The 26,367-nt window shown below is 33.2% G+C and overlaps 1 protein-coding gene across 1 annotated transcript; it reads left to right on the forward strand.

Annotated features, from left to right (window-relative positions):
- LOC123655359 (probable peroxisomal acyl-coenzyme A oxidase 1) lies at positions 1–11,163 on the forward strand. Its single transcript, XM_045591175.1, has 13 exons — positions 1–180; positions 4,701–4,857; positions 5,464–5,632; positions 5,782–5,905; positions 6,017–6,261; positions 6,515–6,678; positions 7,171–7,333; positions 7,558–7,748; positions 7,983–8,135; positions 8,559–8,664; positions 9,300–9,452; positions 9,557–9,673; positions 10,561–11,163. The coding sequence occupies exons 1-13, from the start codon at positions 54–56 to the stop codon at positions 10,702–10,704; spliced, it is 2,013 nt and encodes a 670-aa protein (XP_045447131.1). The 5' UTR covers positions 1–53; the 3' UTR covers positions 10,705–11,163.
- Positions 11,164–26,367: the final 15,204 nt, after the last annotated feature.

The following is a 26,367-nucleotide window of genomic DNA, read 5'->3' on the forward strand; positions in this document are numbered from 1 at the left end:
GTGTAAGTCCTCAGTGCAGTACATACACTTTTGTGTTTTTTTTTTACGACACTATGACTTCGAAAAAAAACGTTAACGAGGATCTCGCTAATGAAAGACTGAAATGCAATTTCAATATTAACGAAGTAACGTACATATTAGACGGCGGTAAAGAGAAAACTTTGCAACGAAAGAAAATTGGTAAGTAATTGCTGTAAATTAAAAGTTTTGAAATAAAATATAATAAATACAAAATAACGAATATGAATTTTCTTGCATACTATACCTATATTTAGTTTGTGTTTTTTTATTACTTTTCAAATATATTTTTGTTACATACAGTTTTAAGAGTAGCTTTGATGTAAACAAAAAAATGCGTTAAACTTACGATATTGTTGACAAACACCACGAAAAAAAAGAAAGAATTGAAAATTTTAAATGACATATCGGTAAACAGTTGGTTATCTACTTTAGTAAATTTTGTTTTAAAATATATCACGTACGTTGCATCCCAGATATAATCAATCTACTTTTGAAAGATAAAAAGCTCGATCGCCAAAATAATAATTGTGTTTGCTCGCAAACGAAAAAAACCGACTTCAATTACATTCACAAGTAATACAACGTAAGTAGACGAAAAAAATTAACAAAGGCCCTAGTCGTCATTACGATTTTCGAGGGTTTCCCACGATTTCTCTGGGATTCCATTTTCAGGTCCTGGTTTCCTTATCGTGGTAACACACTTGGGATATCTCCTTTCCAACAAAAAATGAATTATCAAAATCGGTTCATAAGCGACGAAGCTATTCCCGAACAAACATTTGAAAAATGGGTTGTCTGGAAAAAATGGCTAATTAGCCATAAGTCCGCCTATTGTACTTCACTGTCTGTAACTATCTTTATGCTTTGTTTGTAATATATTTGTGGTGTACAATAAAGTATAAAATAAAATAAATAATAAAAAAAAATGTAATAATAGATACGGTCAAATTGAGTAACCTCCTCCTTTTTTTGCACTCGGTTAAAAAACGACTTAGAAAGGATACATATATGGCAGGTGCCCAATACAAACTCCACTCACTTGATTCCATCCAACGCTGGGCAGTTCGCTTTGTCGACAATATATATATATATATATAAATTTTATTGAACTATTATAATAATAAAAACCTGAAAACTTAATGATTTTGAAATGAAATGATCTTAATCATTTTAGTACTTGTTGAAAAATATGATTTAATGATAAAAGTTATATATATCATAGAGACAACAGAAACAGTCGTGTTGTGTGAATACGAATGAGCTGAAGGATCAATGAAGAGGTCAACGAAGTAATGACCAACCTCATTTGAAAATAATTGTCTGTTTTTTCGACACTACGTGATATTGTTATCATATGTTTCATATTCCTATAAAATTGTGTTTAAATATAATCATTTAAAAAGAAAATAAGAAAATCAGTAATCAAAAAAATGTTACAAATTGTAGCGTAATTTCTAAAAAAATATTTGCGATTTATTAAAAAACAAACTGATCCGGAAAACTTATATTTTATGTTCTTAAATCTAATCCTGACACATAAAGAGGGTAATCCAATTGGTGCAGTCGTTCGAAAGTTATACGCATACATTTTAGCGATTTATTTTCACTCATAAAAATATTCCTACTTTTGACTCGATTCACTCTCGAAAAATTAATTATACCAATTACTGATTTACTATTTTTACATATTGTTACTAGTATATGTTACTATATTTTCCACGTCCATGTTACTTTTTTTTATTCATTCATGGCTTTAAATCTAAAATAAAAATATTAGTGGAACAAATAAAATTATTTTTTATTATATTACTGAATAGAAACTAAATTTGATCACAACTCTACTACTAAGAAATTTTTTTTATCTTTCATGAAACAAATCAACTGTTAAACTTCATGGAACAAAATTCAATTGTTTTCCAACAGTCAATAACTATTTATGCTCTCCTTTTTTACCAAAATTCAATTAACTATATATATATATATATATATATATATATATATATATATATATATTTTTTTTTTTTTATTTTTTTAAACTATAAATTTGACAGACATGCGTACAGCCCGCCTGATGGTAAGCGGGTACCGTAGAATATGGACTCCTGCATCACTAGGAGCAAAGCTGACACTAACCCCTTACCCTCCCCCGAACTCTAGCTACCTTTTTTTTTATAAAACTAGGTCGGAATACAAGCGTACGGCTCATCTGATGGTAAGCGATTAAATAATGATAATAATAATACACTTTATTGTACACCAAAAACAGAAATGATAAATATCAAAAAAAGAAAAAAATATTGACAATATATTCATTAGGTACAAAGGGTGGCCTTATCGCTAAAAAGCGATCTCTTCCAGGCAACCTTAGGCAAAGGAAATGGTCTAGCGTCAGCATAGGTGTACAAGTTACAACAAATTTATTATAAATATTCAAATAATTAAACATATACATACATACATACATAAATAGATACATAAATACATATATACATATATACCCACGTACATGCATAGATACATATAAATACATATATGTATACATTATAATTATGAATTACTTGTTTATTGTTGAGTTTGAAGAAAATGCTTCCAAACAATCTTTTTAAAAAGTGCAGGTGTTTGTACACGTCTGATATTCAATGGCAAGGTATTCCATAAGCGAGAGGCTTGAACTGTAAAAGATTTATCATAAAAGGAAGAGGAGTGAGAAGGAATTTCAAGAAGAAAATTACTGTCAGAACGAAGACAGCGTTCATGAGAATCACCAAGAAATTTGAAGAGATTAAAGTAGCTTATAGACCGTTTTTTCTGTGATTTTTGTGTGGTTACGGCAATGAAGAATATAGCCACCCCGCTTCCACCCACCTCTTCCCGTGGGTGTCATAAGAGGTGACTAAGGGATAACACAGTTCCACTACTACCTTAAAACTCAAAAAGCCAACCGATAGCGGGATAACCATCCAACTGCTGACTTTGAAATATACAGACCGACGACAGGCAGCAGTGTCTTCGCCGACAAAGCGAGACCTGCGGTCACCAACCCGCCTGTCCAGTGTGGTAACTATGGGCAACATGAATTCGTGGAACTTGTGGAGGCCTATGCCAGCAGTGGACTGGGATAGGCTGAAGTGATGATGATGAAGTGATAGAAGTTTGCAACACCAGAAGAATAGCAAGCAAATTGCCGACCCTATCCCCGATTTCCCCCAGGAGCTCTGATCATCTTCCTCATCAACAGGAACACAATACTGCTTGAAAGCAGTATTATTTACCTGTGATCTCTTGTAAGGTCGAGGTACCTGGAAATTTCCTGCTGTGGCACTACCTCAGTTAAAACTTTCCTTTCTCACTACAGGAACACAACACTACGTGAAATCAGTATTATTAAGCTGTGATCTTTTGTACGCTTGAGGTACTTTCCCAGTTGTTTTGCTCCACATTCTGAGCTATTTTTCGTTATAACCGCAAAAAATTTATATTCTCATATTTTATTGTTAAAATATGCTTCCTATATGTCACATTTATTTTAAATGTCTGATTATGTGGTAATAATTATTTTTAGTATCCTTTGTTTGCACAAATGTTAAATTAATGTTAATTTACGTTGAATATCATTCAGTTGATCTAGAAAGCGTCATGGTTGTTGATTACTATAATAATAATTATTCTTATACACGTATAATATATAGGGTAAGACACGACGTGCTTTAAACCATAATAAAATATCTTAATAACTGTTGACATCCATAAATATGTGGGAAACTTACAGCGTGTGTTATAGGTATTTGTTTGGTGATATGGAGATTCAAATATTTCAAATCAAAATCAAATCAAAAATAATCTTTTTTCCGTGGGGGTCGTAAAAGGCGATCGAGGGATAAACTTGGCTCAAAATCATCAGGGTCCTGGGGAAGGAAAACTTTATTTGAAATATGGAATGGGGTATCCGTCAAGTATTCGTGGCATAGCTCTAAAATGCGAAAGACTCCTGCAGCCGAACTGGCTCCACACGTATCGACTCGTCGTTCTTATGGGGCTTGCCAGTGTGGTCGAGAGGGTGGCGCAGAGCTTAAGCAACTCTGCGTTTTCCTGAACAGTGTCCTAGGCGACACAGTGTCTTTCTGATACTGTCTAAATCGTCTGCAATAGACGGACTAAGGCCAAAATATATATACGTATGAATATTATATATACCACTATTTTATAAATCCCCATAAAAGGACGTAAGCCAATCTCAGTAGTTATTGAGTCTAAAGTTATCCATTTTCCAGGTCAAATATTTAATATAAGATATAAATTATTCTACTACAAACTGGAACAAACTGGGTGTTTTTGTTTCAATGCACTTAGCTTTAACATACATATGTACAATGATCTAGATTCGGAACGAAAATCGAATTCACAACCTCTGAAACAGGAAGCAGTGTCGCAACAAACTGCATTATCGCGCTTTTCAAATATCCTTGTCTATAAGAACGGAAAAGTAATCATTTTATAGCCAAACTTTACAGTATAAAACGTAATTGATGATTTGACAAAACGGTGTAGGGCGTGATAAATAATTCAACTATTTTAGCATTTCGTATACGAAATGCTAAAAATAGTTGAACTTTAGTCCATCATGACACCACTGATTTACCTTCGGTTCGTAATCGCTATTATATTCATTTGAATTATAGAGGACGTGGCACTGAACGGGGGCGCCAGTGAGGATGATATTCCTGAAGAGTATCTTAGTCAGAGGGAGAGATATGAGAACGCGATAAGGAAATCTTGTATCTATACAAAAATAGTCAAAAATGAAGTACTCGAAATCACAGGCATTGAAAATTATGGGTAAATTATTTTTTTATATAAGAATGTTTATCATTTTGATGTTAATGTTATCATTTATTATTTAAAAATGTACTTTATTTAATAATAAAATGTAAGTAATTTTTTTTAAATATATTATAACAGTAAAGTCGAAAAAGCAATGTAAATTTTTTGCTAAATTAAAAAAAAAAAACCTTTTTTATCTAGGCTAATTTAGAGCTAATGTATGTGTACTTTTTAGTGTTTTATACTTTATAAAAGAAAAACGAAATAGGATTTAGGCATTAGGATGAAACATGAGGATGTTCTATAAAGGATAAAGACATATTTAGTGAAGTTTTTAGAAAATATGGTAATGGCAAATTATACGTGCTAAGCATAATATTATGTATTTAAATTGTATTTATACTCATTTTAATAATGGTAATTTATGCTATTATTTTAATGTGCTGTCATAATAATAGGCAAAATTTATGTTTTTTGGTTAAGCTAACAAACTTTACCAGTTAACGGTGAGAAGTTAAACGGTGAGATTTCCTACTGGACAACACAGACATCATATGCATAGGGTAATTTAATACACCGTTATCTATCTTTATATTTACGTAATTACAAATATTATTGCAGATCACCAGTATTACGACGGACTGCAGATGCATTTTTTAAGGATATATCACCATTTATGTTACATCTTGGCATGTTTGTGCCAAGCATTATTGGCCAATGTACTGCTGAACAGCAGGCAACATGGCTGCCGAAAGCGTTGGATATGAAGATAATTGGTGCATACGTACAGGTGACGTAAAAGAACAAACTTTTTATTTGTTGCTCTATCTGTGTAATTAAAAAATAATGCTAGCCCGATATTGTTATTAAGCTTAGCCTGGCCATTAAAGCCACTGTTTGTCGTCGGGTGGTCGTTAAAGTTAAAATTTTGTTTTGCAGACTGAACTTGGTCATGGTACTTTCATCCGTGGTTTAGAGACAACAGCAACTTATGATCCTGAGACTGAAGAATTTGTTCTTCACAGTCCCACAATTACTTCTTATAAATGGTGGGCTGGAGGGCGTAAGTTTATGGCTTGTCATACTAATAAGTTTAATACCATTACGATTGCTTTCACTGTTATGAATAATATCACTTAAAGTTATTGGCATATCAAATTTATTATTATTTTAGTCGGAAGAACTGCTAATCATTGCACTGTAGTGGCTCAACTGTATACCCAAGGTAAATGCTATGGAACTCACTTATTTATTGTACAAATCAGAGACTTAGAAACGCACATGCCTCTCCCCGGTATAAAAGTTGGTGAAATAGGGCCCAGAATGGGATTTAATACTGCTGACAATGGCTTCCTAGGATTTGATCATTTTCGGATACCTAGGATGAATATGATGATGAAGAATGCCCAAGTGTTGAAGGTAAATGAGCCTATGTTTTATTAGTAGCGGGCAGGGTTGTATTTAGATCAAGTTATAATTATTATCAATATCATGACACACCTGGCCCCGATACAATTTTTATTCAAAGTAGTAAGGTTCTATCAAGAGATGTTATTAAGTGAATGTAAAATGAGAAAATCAACAGAGTAGCAGTTACTTTTATAATGTTATAAGATTATATTATGTACATAACTGACCATGATTATAATTTCATCATTCATTTTAATTCTAGGACGGCACATACGTGAAAGTAGAAAGACATGGGAAATTAACGTATGGAACTATGGTTTTTGTGAGGGTGACATTAGTAGGCGAAGCATCCTTTAACCTTGCCAAAGCTGTGACAATCGCAGTACGGTATTCTGCTGTGAGAAGACAGTCTGAACTGAGACCAGGGTATGTGATATTAAATTTAATTATCATTTGTGGAAAATAACCATATCTCAGCTTATCCTAATAACTCCACTGTTCTGATACCATCAAGAGCACAGTTACAGTACTGTGTGGCTACGGTACTAAAGAATATAGCCACTCTCTCTCTTCCCGTGGGTGTCGTAAGAGGTCACGAGAGGTCACGTCACTAACCCGCCTGCTGAGCGTGGTGACTATGGGCAAAACACATTTGTTCACGTTATTTTTGGCGTAAACTTGTGGAGGCCTATGTCCAGCAGTGGACTGTATAGGCTGTAATGATGATGATGACAGTTAATATACAGATTGCATAGGTGTTTTTTATTTTGGTTACGAAACAGAGCAATCAAAGTTATATCAATGATTTTATGTCTATTACTTAGTACTATTGGGTTTTTATTACTATTATTGATGATATTACATTCTAGATGCTTTTTGGATATTATTCCTGCAGTTTTACAGCATAAAGTGTTTTAGGTCTGCCGAGCCACAAATTCTTGACTATCCGACCCAGCAACATAAGCTGTTTATTTGCATAGCTACAGCGCACGCTTTTCAACTCACGGCCTCATGGCTCTGGAATACCTTTGCTGCTGTCCAGGCTAAAATGAATGAAGGAAATGTCGATACATTACCCGAGGTAAGGAACGCTTTAAAGTGTTTACCACTGCAATGCAACACATAAGTTACGTTTAAGCGTCGTTTTACATGGTACCTTAGCATATGAATTAATAAGAAATAAAATTTCTTTCTTTTCAAAGTTATCATTTAAGCCTTACGGGCTGACCGAATAAATGACATAATTCATTACTTATTTTTCACTGTCATTTATAAATTCACTAATATTTAACCAAACTCTTTTAGCTCCACGCACTATCAAGTTGTCTTAAAGCAGTGAGCTCTTCAGATGCAACAGCTTATATCGAGCAGTGTCGTTTCGCGTGCGGCGGCCACGGTTACATGTTATCCTCTAATTTGCCGCTTTTGTACGCCTTTGTAGCTGCTACAAGAACCTACGAGGGTGACTACACCGTACTGTTACTGCAAACTGCTAGGTAATTAATCACTTACAAAATTATAAATTGTTTTATGAATACTTCTATTAGGGAAATAATTTTCTATACGTGTGAAATGACTTGTTGCGCCATCGTATTCATCAGTACCTAAAACCACATCTGTATTTGTTAAAATATCTATAAATTTATCGCAGAGCAAAAGTCAAATAAGTGAAACAATTTGACTTTTAAGTTTTAAGGTTCCCTGAATTATGTTCGGATATTTTCTTTTAGGTTTTTAGTGAAAGCGTGGGAGCAAGCTGAAACTGGCAAAGCTGTGACCCCTACAGTTGAATATCTTAATCGTCATTTTACTATAAAAGAGAAAACAATCTGGGATAATACTCCAGAGGGTGTCATTAGGTCATTTGAGTCTGTGGCTGCAGGGTGAGCACATAGTCAAATAACATATTTTACTATTTGTTATTTCTAAAATTTTCTATAATGTTCTACTCTGGATAGGATAGTTATCAATAATTATCTTTACCGATAAACAAATGATCACTGCGAGAATCAAAGTTAAATTAACAAAGCTAGCCAGGCTAAGGGTCTCATTTATGGGATCAGTGAAATCAGCCAGAGCTTAAGAGGTCTTTCTTTAATGTCTGTAAGCTTAAGTAGAACAATACGACAAATTAAATATTGTTGTTAAATAATTATGATACGGCAAGAGCGCAAGAGATTATTAATACAATTAGCACAAGATTTTTTTTTTCTTTCTACTGTTATAGTAGTTCCCCTTTTAAGTCTACTAGTTTATTTACCGCTTCTTACTATATTTACTAAGTAAACAATTTTGTGACATCACAGGAAAATATCGTTGTGTGTACAAAGTATACGTAATCGAATTAAATCTGGTATGGATTATGAAGAGGCTTGGTTAATGACGACTGTTCAACTTGTCAATGCTGCTGAGGTATGTCACTAAGAAAATTATGCTTATTGTTTTCCATAAATTGTAGGGGTATTACATCCCACTACTTACATACCAGACAACAGTTATTCTGTCAAAACAAATTAATTATATTCTTATTTCATTGCTCGGTAACTATACTCGTAGTATTAGAGTAACTTTTAGTTCAGCTAATAATTATTATGAAATGAAGGATTACTCAAAGTATGCAAGAAGTCGATTTTGTTTTGAAAAACGTGACTTTTATTTACCATTAACTATTGTGATGTAATGAGATAGATAGGGCTTATGAATCATGATATAATGTTATTACAATGATAATTTATTTGTTTATCAACAATTTTATCAGATAATTTTTTATTAATGTGTAAAAAAGAAATTATCGAGATTATCGTTGATCATCATTATCAGCAATATTAACTTTTCTTGACATTGAAAAATTTACATTTTATAAGTCATCGAAACTTGTACAATGCCAAACAATTTGGTATCATATTTCTTCGTGTTATCAATTTCAATATATATTATTTTTTAATTGAATATGCTGCATTAAAAAAAAATAACAAAAAAAAAACAAAGCGTTTTGTTGTTTGGTTCTGTTACAGAGCTTTTAGAGTAATTTATATTGTTTTTTATAGGCACATTGCCGTTCTGTGCTTTTAAAAATATACTGGAATGAAATGGCCAGGCTGACTAAAAATTCAAGTGATAATGTAAAGTTGGTTCTAAATCAGTTGGCTACACTGTACTTAACATACTGGGCGTTGGAAAGGACTGGGGATCTCTTACGGGTGATATCTATTTTTTAACTCAATTTAATTCTATGTATGCTATTATTTTTCTTATAATTGGTGCAATATTTTTACCAATAACTCTGTTTTTGTTAAAATTTCAGTATTCAACGATTAGTGAAAACGACATTGATTCGCTTCAACGACAATATGAGGAACTGTTGGCTAAAATACGGCCTAACGCCGTGGGGCTTGTCGACGCCTTCGATTTAAGAGATGAGGTAGGTTTATTGGTACAAATATGTGGTCATTTAGCGTCATTAAATGCCACTGAATAAAATGAATTACAACAAATGAATGTTTAGTATTATTACATAATGGTGTTAGCCAGCAAACAAAAATGGAAATCAACTTTTGTCTTGAGGTCACTTCTTAAACAGTTACCCAAAGAACCATAATAAAATAACCAAAATATCGGACGGAGAGAGGGAAGGTATTTTGGCTACTGTTTTTCTGACTGGTGACTCGAAGACTTTATGTAGCAGTATATTTTATATGAACTAGTAAATTATCTTTTTTAAATTAACATTTCTTCACTTCTTCAGTCTTCGGACTTCCCATGGGTTATAAATATAATTATGTGTAACCGCACAAATATTTTATAAATACAGTTTAATGAGAAATAATTGGCTGTTCCAAGCTGATTTGTGTGTTAATAAAATTTGTGACACCTATGTTTATGTAAACATGACCCTAGATGTCGAGAGAGGAAATATATAAATAAAATAAATATTTTGTATTATTGTTATATTATGAAACTAGCTTAATTAACTAGAAAAACGTAAATGTGTAATACAGTCAAACTTTAAATTGTATTTTTAATAAAGCTGGTGAATCAAGCCTATTGTAGGAAGGTGGTGTCTGGGGATGTGATGTACATAATGTCAAGATGTAGAAATTTTAAAATTGATTTTTGATTTGATTTTCTTTTCTTTTCGTTTTTAGTTTTTTCGAAATGTAGGTATCTTTTTTGAAGTCCATTAAGTGTGTATGATCGATCATCTTGTGGCGAAATAAATATGTTAATTTCATTTCATTACAACTCGCCTTTTTATTTTATTTTCTTTAGATATATTTATTTTTAATATATTTATTTTATTTTCTTTAGATCTTACATTCATCTCTTGGCTCGTACGACGGTCGTGTGTATGAGAGGTTGATGGAAGAAGTCCAAAAGAACCCTCTGAACAAAGAACCAGTTGATCCAAGCTTTCACAAGTACTTGAAACCATTAATGCAGTCTAAAATATGATTGTAATGTAGCATAAAAAAATTTATAAGCCGCGTATGCGTACGCAAGTATGAACTTATAAATAATGGTTAGTAATTTGAAAAGTAAATAGTAAAATGATTACCATCTATCAGTTACTACTATAAAGTAAATGAAAAACTCCCTGAAAAGTGTTCGTTATCTACTCATTTTGTTATGATCTCGGTTTGGGTAAATTTAACTCGATCTTTCGCCCTTTCGGACTTTGAACAAACAAAGTTTTGTTAACGTTTATCAAATAACAAACACATTCACAAAAAAAAAAAACAATAAAGTGAAATTGCTTAAAACTAATCGAACAATTGGGTGATTAATGCTGGTTAATTTTGAATATATTTTAAATCTTGTGTGAGCGTACGTGGTTTAATATTGTTTAGATTAAGTGAGGTAGTTTAAGATGATGTAAATAAAGTATTTTTATTTTATGGGGGACCTAAATTATCTACAAGTGTTTATAAATGATTATTTGAATTTTCGCTCATGCTATCATCATCATTACCATCATTCCAGCCTATTGCAGTCCACTGCTGGACATAGGCCTCCACAAGTTCGCGCCAAAAATGCGTGAACTCATGTGTGCCCATAGTCACCACGCTGGGCAGGCGGGCTGGTGACCGCAGGGCTGGCTTTGTCGCACCTAAGACGCTGCTGCCCGTCTTCGGCCTGTGTGTTTCAAAGCCAGCGGTTAGATGGTTATCTCGCCATCAGTCGGTTTCTTAAGTTCCAAGGTGGTACTGAAACCTCGTTATCTCTTAATCGCCTCTTACGACACCCACAGGAAGAGAGGGGGTGGCTATATTATTATATATATAACAAATATATTATATTATACAACAAAATATGTAGAGGTATAATAAAGTCCGACCAATTATGTTTTCATGTCATTTAGTACCAATTTCATTTATGTCTATGGCATGTTTTGTAACCTTGTATTGAAGTTACTACATCTAACGGTTTAAGTACGGATTAACTTTTGATTCTCTGGGAATTTTTGGAGATTCTGTCTTATTCTGAATATGCCTACTTACTAGATTGAATTGAATTCAGTTTAGGACTGTTGATATTTTTAAAATATTAATTTTCGATTTATTGAAATTTGAAAATATATATAATATAGCAATATAGCAATTTGCTATATCGAAACAATCGCTTTATTTGAAACTAGCTGTTAACCGCGATTACGTTTGCCTGAAAGGTTTTTAAAGAAAATAAAGGTTTTTCGCTTCTCTATCTACTGATATCAATATTTTATCAATAACGAACACAGAGTCAAGTCACAACAGTCCGAACACAGTTAAGTATTATGCATTGAGTTTTAAATGAAAATGGAACGTAAATTATAAAACAAGTGATAAGTATATCAACATATGAGTAGATACTCATATTGAATGTATGTAATTTATGTTTGATATATCTCATATCAAAAATACCTACAACTGTAAGCATTTGTATATTTTTATGGTGATTTGTTTAATTATAGCATACATAGTAATTTGAAGTGTTAACATTCAAGTCTCCGTACTATATTGAATTTCGAAAGTTTGAGCAATACGTCATAAATAAGTTTATGCTTAAATAAAGTTTAGTCACCTTATTATCATGCAACTACAAATTAAAATATGAAATATGGCTATTCAAGAAATCTTCATCTAAAATTTATATAAATACAATAGCTTGAATTAATCCTTGAAAATTTCAGGATTGCTAAATAAAAATAATACAAAAAGAAATTACATACCTCCATATATTTATATAAAATCGCAAAATTTGGAAATAAATTTGTTTTCGAAAAAAAAGAGAATATAAGACTTAATTTGAATGACTAGTTTGGTTTCTGAAACAGAGCATTGCCTATTCTAGTACTCTGCCCAAAGGTTGTCTGGAAGACCTCACTGCGTTAGCGATAAGGCCGCCTGTTGCATCTAATGCAACTTGATTTTTTTTTTATTAATTAAATTTTTGTCAATCTACAAAAGGTTGACAAAATGTTGGTGTGCAAAAAGTGTAAAATAAATAAATGGCCGATAAAGGAACATCAAATTATACGTAATTAATTGATTGATTGATCGATTTAGCCTACATCATCCCATTGGTGGCACCAAAGGCCTCTTTTACCATTTAGAAGAAGTGCCATAGCTTGACCCTCCACGCTCCTCCACTGCGTTGGCGGATTGTTAAAAATCAAGACCGACACAGCTCAATGTGCTCTCTCAGGTACCGTTAGGACACTTACAAGGACAACCATCGCGACCGTAAACGAATATTTGTACGAAGACAATTATTCTTTCCAAGTCGATCTTCAGGCGCCTACACGGCACATCACACACTACACCAGAGAGGTTGTTAATAATAATACATCTGTAAAAATAAAAACAAATCACCGAAATGTATGAATGCGCAGAACTTATAAACTATATCAATAAGATAATTATTTTTTTGTGTTTGGACAGCGTTAGTATAAAAGAAATATGAAAAATCTATGCATTAACAACAAAAATATGTCAGCTAGTAAATAATGTAAAGTAAATAATATCTATATAATAATAACCTTAATAAAAAAAGAAATAAAAAATAAATAAATATGTAGTTGTTAGGCAAATAATAGTGTATACCAGTGTGTCTTTGCAAGTAAAGCAACGTAGGTAGACGAAAAAATAATGAAGTAAATACGCATTATCAGAGATAAATCAAAAAGTACTTACTCGTTAGATCTCGATTGAATTTAAATGGTACCACATAACAAGAATCACCTTTCGATTAAGCAACGAATCTTCGAAACCGGTCTACCCACAAAAAATACCGTCGAATTGATAACCCTCTCATTTTTTGAGTGGGTTAATAAGACGTGTATACGCCTGATGCCGAAGACACGGCTAAATGTACACTTCAACGCTTTGCTACGGATATATTGTACATACAGCTTATATGACACAGCTCTGGTTTAGTGGCGGGTGTGCCATGTAGCCACTTATAAACTGATTGATTGATATAATGTTTTTTTACAAAATATATATGATTAATGGAATGTATGGCGAATAATAATAGACATTGTTACCGCACTGTGAGGAACGATTTTTCAATTTTCAATTTGAAAAATCGTTTCAATAGATCTATCAATTGGCCTTCAAAGTCGTGTGATTTCCTGTGTGTGAGACCTCTCGATTATTTCTTGTGGGCCCATGAAGTTACTGGTTTATATGCTGATAATCCAGGAATAATTGATACATTTTCATCAATTGATGCCCGCATTGATTGTGTTATCCGTGACGTACGAACAGAGATGCTTAAACTTGACGTCTAGAATTTGTTTCTTCAAGAATAGCGCAAGAATGCCTACGCCCGAAAACGTCTAATGTTATTAATTGAAATTTGGAAAGTGATTTGTGAGCTCTTTTTTATTAAGTATGACATATGACATATCATTTATGCATAAAACTTTTTATATTATTAGTACCATTCTTCGAAGATCAAGTTTGTAGTAAATTAAAAGTGTGAAAACAACACATTGTTTGACACATAATTTAAGAGACATGGTAAGATGATGATTAACATCAGTTAGCCCCTGGGCGGATACTATAGTAGTTGACGAATTCGAAATATATCCAATTGAGTTCAGGAATTTGATACTTAATCCCTAAGTAACATAAACTTTCTGGGGTAGGGCACATCAGGATATATCTTGCTTACAATCAGGAGCTCTGAATACACAGAATCTCTGTACAGAAGATCGCAGCTAAATAATACTTCTTTTAAGCAGTTTTGTGTTCCTGTTGTGAGTAAGGTGAAACAGAGCTCCTTGGGAGGGCGAGGGGTTTGATCAGCAACGCGCTTGCGATGTTTCCGCTCTTGCAGGCGCTAATAGCTAGAGCAACCGCTTGTTTGCGACCCTTGTCGTATAAAAAAAGGGACTGAAGAGCAGATGAGTGTACCTAAAGTATACGATCGTCTTTATTTGCATTTAGAAAATTATGATTATGCAATAAGTTTATAGATTGGTGAGAGACGACACGTAAGGGGAAGTTAATGAGGTAAACCAAACCCAAAGAAAGTTTAAATCGACTGGACACTGAATTAGATCCGGCAATTTTCAGTACATAGCTTTAGGCAGAAGTGCGGGCGTCAAAGGTGCAGTGTGAACGTCGATGGTGTATTCAAAAACAGCAATTATCAATCACATTACAGTTAAATTATAAGACAGTTAAATAAATTGTTCGAGCGCAGGTATATAGATAGGTAATGACTCAGATAAGAGATTAATGGTATCAATTATAATAAATAATAATAATAAATGTTTATTTCATCAATAACCAACACATTACAATAATAACACAAAGGTTGACTTCTTCTTTTGAGTGCAATAAGCTCCCGTGCCAGAAGGAGTCACTCTTCCTTAACACACTCATACTTAATAGAAAGTTATAAGACGAAGCAAACTAAGCTTTACAACTAATACAAATAAATAAAAGAGAAAAGAAAGAAAATTGTTAGTAATAACCTGTGTGTGTGTGTGTGTGTGGTGTGTGTGGTGTGTGTGTGTGTGTGGGTGTGTGTGTGTGTGGGTGTGTGTGTGTGTGGGTGTGTGGGTGGGTGGGTGTGTTTGTGTGTGTGTGTGTGTGTGTGTGTGTGTGTTTGTGTGTGTTTTTTTTTTTTTTTGTATAAAGACTAAGTATTTAGATATCCAAACCTATTTACAAAATATGCTCAAATAAAACTTCTGTATCTTCATAACTTAGAGTTTTAAGCCACGCAGTTACTTTTTGCTTACATTCGCGCAGATTTAAAGGGTATATTTGTAGAATATTGTTACATTTATTATACAAGTGGAATGCAAGATATTGAAATTGGGATTGAGCAAATCTTGTGTGTGTCTGGATTTTCCTAACAACACTAGTGTTTGTTCGCTTATTTATATTATTAGGGTTGAAGTCTGATTCAGTGTGTTTTTTTATTATTATATGTAATATAAAAAGGTCTTCGAATGGAAAGTGTATCAGTAACGGTGTAAAGGTTCTGTGTTGAGAATCTACGTTTTTTGAAATAACATACCTTTAGTAGGGCCCTCTGTGCTCTTTCTACCTTAATTAATGTGCTCTTGGCTGAACCTCCCCATACCGTGATACAATAAATGGAAATAGATTGAGCCAAGGCAATATAAATTTTATTTATTATTGTTTTTGTTGAAACATGTCGCAGGATTTTAAATATCCAGATTAATTTCGTAATCTAGAGGCAACCAGCTCAATATGATCATGCCAAGAAAGCCTATAGTCCAAGATGACACCCAAATACTTCACATTGTCAACCTTTTTTATAGAAGGACAGTGACATCCTAAGGCTCGCAAGATGTTAGAGCAATTATGCACCTTAATATCAAAATTACGTGGTTGCGTTCTATTGTTTAGTGAGAAAGTAACGTAATTTGTTTTTTTGTGCATTGAGTGTAAGCAAATTATTTTTTAACCACTCGGCAACCACCTCCAGCCCCTCCTCCGCATCAGCCCTGACTAAATCCCATGTTGTATTTGAAAACACCACCACTGTATCATCTGCATAGGAAAAAATAGAGGCATTTCTTAATTTTAAGTTACAGAGGTCGTTAATGTAGACTAGGAACAGAGTAGGTCCCAAGACACTACCTTGTGGTACTCCGTAGTCTATAGTCTCACAGCTACTTACCAAATCCCCGACTTTAACCCTCTGAGTTCTGTTACAGAGGTAGTCCTTTATAAGTCTAAGTGGAGTATCTCTAAAACCTATGTGTTCCAGTTTCTTAACAAGGATAGGGATGCACACGGTGTCAAAGGCTTTTTTTAGGTCGACAAATACACCAAGGCACTTGCGTTTAGTGTCCATTGAATTTACAACTAAAGAAGTCAGAGCTTCTACAGCATCAGCAGTTGATTTACCAGTCTGGAAGCCATATTGATTTTCTGCGATTATATCAATTTTTTTTAAATATTTTACAATACGAGTGTTTAAGATATTTTCGACAATTTTTGATAATGAAGTTAACACTGATATTGGCCTGTAGTTGCTAATGTCGTGCTCATCCCCACCCTTGTATACTGGTGTTATAATAGATTCCTTTAGCGATAAGGGAAATATGCCATTCTTAAAGCACAGATTTACTAGATGACAGATTATGGGTGCAACATGAGATCGGGCGAGCTTCAGGAAGCTGGTAGGAATGCAATCCCATCCAGGGGCACTGTTTGTTTTTAAGCCAGTAAGCACCCTATGTACTTCCTCTTCATCGGTGTCAAGAAGAACAAACGAAGAAAGGCTTGGCATGCTTGGAGGTGAGATGTCTAGTTTATTGGTATGCGTTTGTATTATGGTATCGGCTAGTTCTTTACCTATCCCACTAAAATACTTGTTTATAAAGTTAAGCGATTCTGCTTGTGAAGACTTGCAGTGTAATAATTTTGAATTATCTGATTTCATCTGTTTTAAATTTGTTATAGCAAAAATACTGTTCCAAAGCTTCCTCGAATCACCCTCAGAGTCCTGCAATAGTTTCCTCTCGTAATTACGTTTAAGTTTTTTTATCAAATTGTTACAAAAATTGCGATAACGTCTGTAGGTGAGTCGAAGAATCTCATCAGTCGAATTTAGGCGAAGTCTATATTGTAATTTATTTCTGTGACGGATACAGCGGAGTATTCCAGGAGTAATCCAGGGTTTCAAAACACGCTTACTCTTGGGTACTTTGACAGTTTTCGTGTTTTCATTAATTGATAAGGTAATTTTGTTAATTAGCCCCTTGGCCACAAGCTCTGGATCTTTACACAGTAAGAGTTCTGTCAGATTTTTATTTGCTAGATCGTTACATGCATTCACATAATTGATGACTTGTTTAGTTTTATTGCATTCGATCATTTTATAAGTACTTTTTAAATACAGCAGAACCATCGTGTGGTCAGTGACAGTAGTATTTAAGACTGAGGTCTGCGCTACCAATTTTGCGTTATCTATTTTTATCATAATATGGTCGAGGCAATTTTTGTCCCTGGTAGGTAGGTTGTGACCTGGCATTATATTATGACCTGCAAGCATTTCCAAATAATTGGTTCTGTTTCCGCGTTTAAAAGCCTGTTCAGTTTCCCCCGGGATAATATTAACGTTTATATCCCCAGCTATAACTACTGTGGTGTTAAAAGCAATTTTTTCCAGGTGATTTTTTAATGAATTGATAAACCCACTTAAATCTAAAGTAGAGGGGGAACGATATATAGCAAGGATCTTTTTATCCTCAATTTGAGTTTGAAGGCACGATGCATCTTGTAGGGCCACTTCGGTGATCCCAGCCGTGACACGATCTCTTATATAGACAACTACGCCATCACTTTTATTTTTATGTTTTGTTGTTGAATATGTCTTATAGTTAGGAATAGTCGGGATCGGTTTATAATCACAAAGCCAGCATTCAGTTAATATAATAACCGTAGGATCAAAATGTAATTGTGCAATTGACACCATAAAATCATCAAAATTTTGGTATACACTACGTATGTTTTGAACTATTAGCGTGAAATCGAAATTTTGGATTTGAAAAAGTTTAGCAACATTTTCAATGTCACAGATAGTTGCGTTGGAGAATTTTAAACTGTCTATTTCCATCACATTCCGAAGGTCAATCAATTAATAGTAAATTTTATTTAATTGATTGATTCGAGTAACATTATAACCGCTTAAATAGTTTGAATTTTCGTTTTAAATATTTAAAATGTAAACGTGCCATTCTGACACGCGTTGGCGCAACGGTTACAGCCATGGATTGTACCTGTTGCGCTGGCGGTTGCGGGTTCGATCCCCGCACATGACAAATATTTGTATTGGCCATACAGGTGTTTGCCGTGGTCTGGGTGTTTGTGCAATACTAGTGGGTCTCCTCACCGTGCCTCGGAGATCACATTAAGCCGTCGATCCCGGTTGTTATCATGTACACCTGATAGCGATCGTTACTCATAGTAGGGAATATATCCGCCAACCCGTATTGGAGCAGCGTGGTGGATTAAGCTCTGATCCTTCTCCTTCATGGGGAAAGAGGCCTATGCCCAGTAGTGGGATATTACAGGCTGAAGCGTAAACGTGCAAACGTATATATAACCGTAACGACCTTTTAGATATTTGATATCACACGTAATATACATTATAAATACGCGAATTATCTAATATTTGTTTGTTAGCCACATCGTGTACGTGGTATTTGTTGTTGATAAAATATTGAGTAACAAAAAATTGTGCTTGTCCTCAAACGAAAAAAATCACCTGTATGAAAATCGATAAGCAATAATAATAACGAAGGCAATTTAAATGGTACCACATGACAAGCACCAGTTTTAGAATAAATATAGAGTCATCAAAATCGGTAAAAAGTTACGAGGTAACACAAAAGAAATAGAAATGCGAACATTCACCTTTTTTAAGGCGTTTAAATATATAATAATAATAGCAACTATTATTGTTTGTTATCTGTAATATTTATCTCAAGTTAATTATTAGCAGAATGCTGAAGGAGTTATAGGAGAGAGTCATCCTCCAAGAAAGACGGATTGTGCGTTGGGGCTACACTACCTCAGCTCGAATTCATATTTCACCCGTACTAACACACATGAGAATTGAGAGCACTTGGTTGTTCATCGCGCGAATTATATGTATTATCTCCCCACAAACATTACCAATAGTTATTTTTTAAGAAACGCAACATATAAAATGTTCTTCATACTTATTTCAATTACCATGCTTAATCTCAAGTCCATAACTTCTATATTTACTGAGATATTAAGGTTTCAATACAAAAATATGCTTTGCGACTTTTTTGTATCGAGAAAATTTTATGGAATTTCGATTTTGTATGTCTGTGTGTCTTCCTGTTTGTCAGGGCTAATCTTCGGAACGGCTGAATCGATTTTTATGGAACTGTCAACGGGAGATAGAAGAAACTGTGAAGCAATATAAAGGCTACTTTTTATCCCGGAATCCTAGCGGAATCGAGACTTGATCTATCGTCCTAATAGATATGAAATAACCTAACTTTTTTCTGTTTAATACGACAATTTTTGCGACCAAAAGGATAAAAATCTCAAAAAGCTTAAAATATAAAAAAAAATGAATATAATAAATCTCATAATTCCCACACGATCAGAATCACGCCCTTAAAAATTATGAATATCCAAATAGAATCCTCCACGCGAACGAAGTCATTTGATATATATCCACACAATTACTCTTACTTTGTTTACTTTTATAAAATTATCACTTTCGAGTTATCAATTCAGATAAAATAAAACGAAAGTACATTTATCTGTTTGGCTTGATAAGGATTTCTTGATTGAAGGAGAATCTAATCCTATTTATTGATTGAAGGAATTAATCGAGATAATTATTTTTTTTAAATATTGTTTAGTACATCTTTAGCTCTCTACAATTATATTACATTTTATTAATTATTAACTGAGGTAGGGCACAGCAGGAATTTCCTGCTCAAAATATGGAGTAGCCCGACTGTCGTAGTACCTCGACCTTACAGAAGATCACAGCAAAATAATACTGTTTTCGAACAGTATTGTGTTCCTGTTGGTGAGTAAGGTGACCAGAGCTCCTGGGGAGATTGGGGATTGGGTCGGCAACGCGCTTGTGATGCTTCTGGTGTTGCAGGTGTCTATAAGCTACGGTAATCGCTTACCATCAGGTGAGCCGTACGCTTGTTTGCCGACCTAGTGACATAAAATATATATATATATATATATATATATATATATATTATAGGTTATCGAACCACGATTTTGGAAAAAATAATTATAGTTAAAAAAAAAACATAAAAAACACGCTTTCATATAAATAAACCAAACTAAAAAAGAATAATCTTATCACATTAGTGTATAGTCATCGGCCCTCGATAAATCTATTAAGTTTAAATAAAATTTGAACATTTGAAGTGGGTTAAAATAAAGTCCAAAGGAGTCGGTTACAAAATTGTCCTTTTTATGTACCTAATTACCACGTAATAAAACGCATTTCGGCTTGTTTCAACAGTTATGGATAACGCTATTTGATGGATATCCAACAGATGAAAGTTTTTGATGTTCTTCTTCACCAACAAATTCCACCGAATTTATGAGATATTTCTATTCCGAAAAATTTATTTTAAAGCTGTACTTTATGAATTGAGGTGAAACAGCTCCTAATGCCCTATTGTACCTTCTGCCCTTAAAGTCTAATCGTAACTTATCTGCTGGATAAACTTTTTCCACAACAGGTGAAACAGGCCCTTAAACATTTATAAGTGTATGCTACCTCAAATTGCTTATTTTCCACTCGGCAGGATGTCCATATTTTCCAAACTACTGAATATTTAAGTTTGAAATTTATGTATGGTAAAGTTCTGGACATAAACTATCTTTCATATGTTTCGAAAACACGATTCCGTAAAATTTTCTCGATACAAAAAAATCGTAAAGTTACCTCTATTTTTATATTAAAACCTTAATATCTCAGTAAAATAGAAGTTATGGACTTGAGATTAAGCATGGTAATTGAAATGAGTATGAAGAACATTTTATATGTTGCGTTTCTTAAAAAATAACTATTGGTAATGTTTGTGGGGAGAAAATACATATAATTCGCGTGATGAACAACCAAGCGCTCTCAATTCTCATGTGTGTTAGTACGGGTGAAATCTGAATTCGAGCTGAGGTAGTGTAGCCCCTTAAGATATTTATAAACACTCTCTTTTGTAGTAATTTTTTATCGGCAAACAAGCGTACGGCTCACCTGATGATAAGCGATTACCGTAGCTTATCAACGCCTGCAACACCAGAAGCATCGCAAGCGCATTGCCAATCCTATCACCAATCCCCTCAGGAGTTTTATATACTTGCGAATGACTAACAAGGTTTTACCGATATATTATCATTCGTAAAACTTAGTAAAAATTAAAGACAGTTTTGTATACTACTTTAGTAATAGATTTTCACAACAATATATCGTGTTTTTCAATTGATAGTAATTTTACAGGTTATAATTGCAACTTGCAACGACTTTTGCAACATCATTCATCCGCTTGTTTCCTAACATATGTAGACACGCATTAATTACGATAATGTGGCGGTTTCACGACACTATAAAAGTATGTTGTCATTTCATAATGTAATGTTAAAATCATGGTCGTAGCAAACATTGGACGTAGTAGTCCACAGACTCTTCCTAGCAAAGCCTAGAATAGTAATTATCCCGGTATAAGTAAGAAGATAAATCTACAATTGTTGTTGTTTTTCTGTCGTTAAAATGTATTTAAAATATCGTACATTCGATTTTTTTTTTTAAAAGTCCAATGGCCTTGCTTAACCTGGCTTACTGGAAAAATAATATAATTGAGTTTCTAACGATTTAGTGGTGGAGCAGTGTGGTTAATTGTAGTTAACTAATTAGTCCATGAATAAGTAGAAGTTAGTGCACGAAAAATAGAACAGAAGCATTTATATGTCTATCAGCATGCATTTGTTTTTATCATTGGGAGTTCGAACCCTTAATGAATTCAGCTGTGGTAATGAAAATTCTCGAATATTCGTCCCAAGAATTGCTCCTTTCCGAAAACATTTGGCTAGGAATATGTTTGGAATGAAGAATGTATGGATTGCATTCTCTCCTTATTTCTTCTACATTTTGGAGGCCTTTCCTTTACCTTTTGTTTTTTTAGTACTAAGTATCAGAGTTCCTTCCCTTTTAAGGATCTGTCAGGAAGGTCCTTAATTTTTAGTTTATTTTTGTAATTGTTAACGTTAATAACTCGAAATTATTTTCATAAGTAGGTACGAATATCGGGTAATACGAAATCCGGGCTTTGGTAGAATTTAGAGTTCGAGTACCTGATTATAATTTTGATCATCATCTACGTTATATAGATATAATAATTATAATAATAATCCAAGTCATGGCCAGTTTACGTTAATTAGAATGTTGAACATAATTCAAATAAAAAATTGTAATTTTAAATAATTTAAAATAAAAGAACATTCTGTAATAATTTAAAATAAAGTTTTTAGTTGATTTTTTTGTTAAACGTTTGGGAAAATAATCCAAGTCACGAAACAATGCCTGCATTTGTTTGATTATTTCATTAATTATCCAGTTTTATTTTTATCTCTATTTTTTTGAGCAATAAATCATATAAAAATTGAACAACCTTTAAAATGAGGAAGTTATGTTACAGACGCATATTCTCAATTCACTTTAAAATTTACTCAACAATATCTTAAATCTCTTTATAAACTTATTTACTAAATTTTTAAACCCCAGAAGAAATATAAAAACTCATTTAACATTTTCCGAGGTAAAATGTCTTTTTTAATACAGTTGCTCAAAAAGTGGCGTGTTGCAGGGACGTAGAGCGTTCAGGATGTGGGCTTATTCTATTTTTTTGGAATAGTCCTAAATAGTAAACAAATATGGCGTACTTCCGACCACAGACAATAGAGTAATATTGTAAGAATAGTAAAGTGACACAAAGAGCAAATGAATGAACAATATTAATAAGCCATAGACGAATATAAAATTCATTTTATGTTCAAATATTTAACGCTAACATATGCTAAAATTATTTCAAAACCTAATAATATATTGAATATTTTTGCTAAGAATTAGTAGAGGTACAGAATAACGAAAAAAAATATATTAATCGAGCATCGAGCATAAAAGGCAACAAATTTATATTTCGTTTATGTAAAATGGTCGGTAAAAAAGACGTCAAAAATAAAATTTACAACAAAATAGGGCCGCCTGTGTCTAGAAAAAAAAGTCGACCCTATTATTGTCACATTATTTGTATTCACTATAAATATAAAGCCTTGGGCCGGTGGCACACTCTCTATAACATGTAAATAAAAGGATTGATAACGATGTTGCTCACGTAGCTCTCATTGGGTAATCCTAAGTCTCATACTAAAGTCCCACAAAATTTTCCTGTGAACTACAATAAACTTTTATGGCAATGCTATGTGCTATACTTTTATATTATATGGGATAGCGTTAAAAATGTTCAGGGTGAAATTGATATTCAGAAGTATTCATAATATAAAATAAAACCTTTACAATAAATACTACTATAAAATATTGACATTTAAAATATTTTGGCAGCATACGCTCAACATAAATAAAAAAAAAAACAATATCTAAAACATAATAACAAATCGCTTTACGGTAACATTGTTTTATAACTTACTAACAAATTATGATTCGTGAAAATTTATAATATAAGTAAAAAACACGGCCCTTTTTATCACTCATGCCGTTCATTCTCTTAAACTCATTTACCTCTAAAAATATTATGACCACATCCCTATTTGCGTCATAAAAAAAGATATTAAAATGTCATTTTCGAAAATATTAATTATCTGTACGCTCGAAATCCGTATTTTAATAATTTTTATGTGTTTATAATGATAAATTGATATTTGTTTTTAGTGAAATGAATAGTAAATGGAGTTTTACAAGTGTCCGTAAGCTAGTGTGTTGTGAAAGTGAGTGATAAATGCGGAAAAAACGTGAATTACGATTGACAGGGGTTTGTTTACCAAATAAGACTATTCCAAAAAAAAACGGAATATACTTGTGCTTTTTTTTACCTTTCCTGAACTTGTGCGTTTTCTTTCCTAACTGTCAAAATAATTTCTATTAAAAAGAAAAACCAACCATGAAGTTACTAAAAGAAATCATAGAAGTTTTTATGATTCATGCAAATACGTATATTTCTAAAAAGAAGCTACTAATTTGTTTCAATATCAGATTTAATGATTAGATTGAATGAGTTTGGTTAGGTTTCATTTCATTTCATCTCATTAAATTTCATTTTCATTTCATATCAATAAAAAACTTCTACTGAAGACTTGGCTGTATGGGCATAGTTCCCTTTGCCTACCAGAATGGGTGAAGAAAAAAAACTCTGCTTATATTCTACGGTTGGCGCCATTTTTCAGAAATTTTCTTTGCGAGTTTAGTTGTTTGTTGCACAAAATGAGTAATTTCGACCCTAGTTTTTTTGAATAACTTTATTGTTTTTATTATTTTATTAAATTGCTTCATTTTTTCGCAACTGTATTAAGAATAGTCGTTCAGTACACGTGCGGAACCGTCATTGCAACTTGTTCCGACTGTCAATGCTAGACATTTGTCGGAACTCTTTGCAATGACAGCCTTTCCACACTTGAAATGAAATATACTATATCGTTGTTTTGTAAGTATGTCATGATGCAAAAGAAACGGTGGCTTCAATACACGATGATTATGAAGAACACATCATTATTAAACCCTTGAAATGTTGTTGTTACTAGGCCATGACTTTAGTTTAAGCTAACGTAGGTGTAGTACTTCTAATTGTAACGAAAAGAAATTTCGAGTGGGTAATCAGTTCACTTTTGAGTCGTAAATATAAATCATATTCTTATTTTTTAACGGACTTCAACAAAAGGAAAAGGTTCAATTCGACTATTATTTTTATGATTTTTTAATCGAAAGTCGGTGCTTACCATGTGGCCCTTTTAAATTTCGAGATCTGACCTGTATATTTAGTACCATATTTGAGATATCCATAATAATGTAATAAGTAATACGTTGTATTGCTTGTCGATGTAAATCGAAGTCGGTTTTTTTTCGTTTGCGAGTAAACACAAGTATACAAATATTATAGGTTGCGTAATATGGTGGCGTACTTCTCAAGTAACTTACTTCTCAATAGTAAAAAAAACTAATTGTATCAAATTTGCAGTTCCAAATGTAAAACAAATTGATATGCAACCAAAACTCAATGGTGATAAACTGAACTAAGTTAGCTCAACCGTTTTTCTTTGAATCACTATTGATTTATAGCTACAGTGGGGTCTCCATATTTGTCGATTGACGGATAGATTGAGTTCTGTAGCATACGCGGTTAAAATAATACAGTTATTAACAGACGTCGATACAGCTAGATAAGTATTTCAGCTACTTCAATAGTATAATGTCCTATAGCATTTTGTTATGGGGCAATACGGCTGATATTCTTTTATTATACAACTAGGTTGGCAAACAAGCGTACGGCTTGTCTAATGGTAAGGATATTACCATAGCTTATAGACGTCTGCAACACTAGAAGCATCGCAAGCGCGTTGCCGACCCTATCCTCAATTCCCTCCAGGAGGTCTGGTCATCGAAATCACCAACAGGAACACAACACTGCATGAAAATAGTATTATTTAGCTGTGATTAAGGTCTGTTCTACAAGGTCAAGGTACTATCATTTTTATTTTGCAGAAAAAGGCTATCCGTTATATTTACAAAGCGAGATGTAAAGAATCTCTGAAAGACAAGTTTATGGAGATCACATCCTGACCTTTGCATCGCAGTATTTTTATGAAAATATAATGTAAATACGGAAAAATATGAACGACCACAAATTAACAATTCTTTTGTTAGGAATATCTATTTTAATATATAATGAGATGCGGCTGCGTTTCAATTAATCAAAAACTACTGAGCGAACTTTATTTAGTAAATCTATGAATAGTTTAATGGTAAAAAGACACGGGATTGAATAAAGATTGACCAGGCTATGCCTATGATCCGCCCTGTAAATAGATAGATATATACAGTTACAAATGTTGTGAGTAG

This window comes from Melitaea cinxia, chromosome 1 (genome assembly GCF_905220565.1).
Source record: "Melitaea cinxia chromosome 1, ilMelCinx1.1, whole genome shotgun sequence".
Taxonomy (NCBI): domain Eukaryota; kingdom Metazoa; phylum Arthropoda; class Insecta; order Lepidoptera; family Nymphalidae; genus Melitaea; species Melitaea cinxia.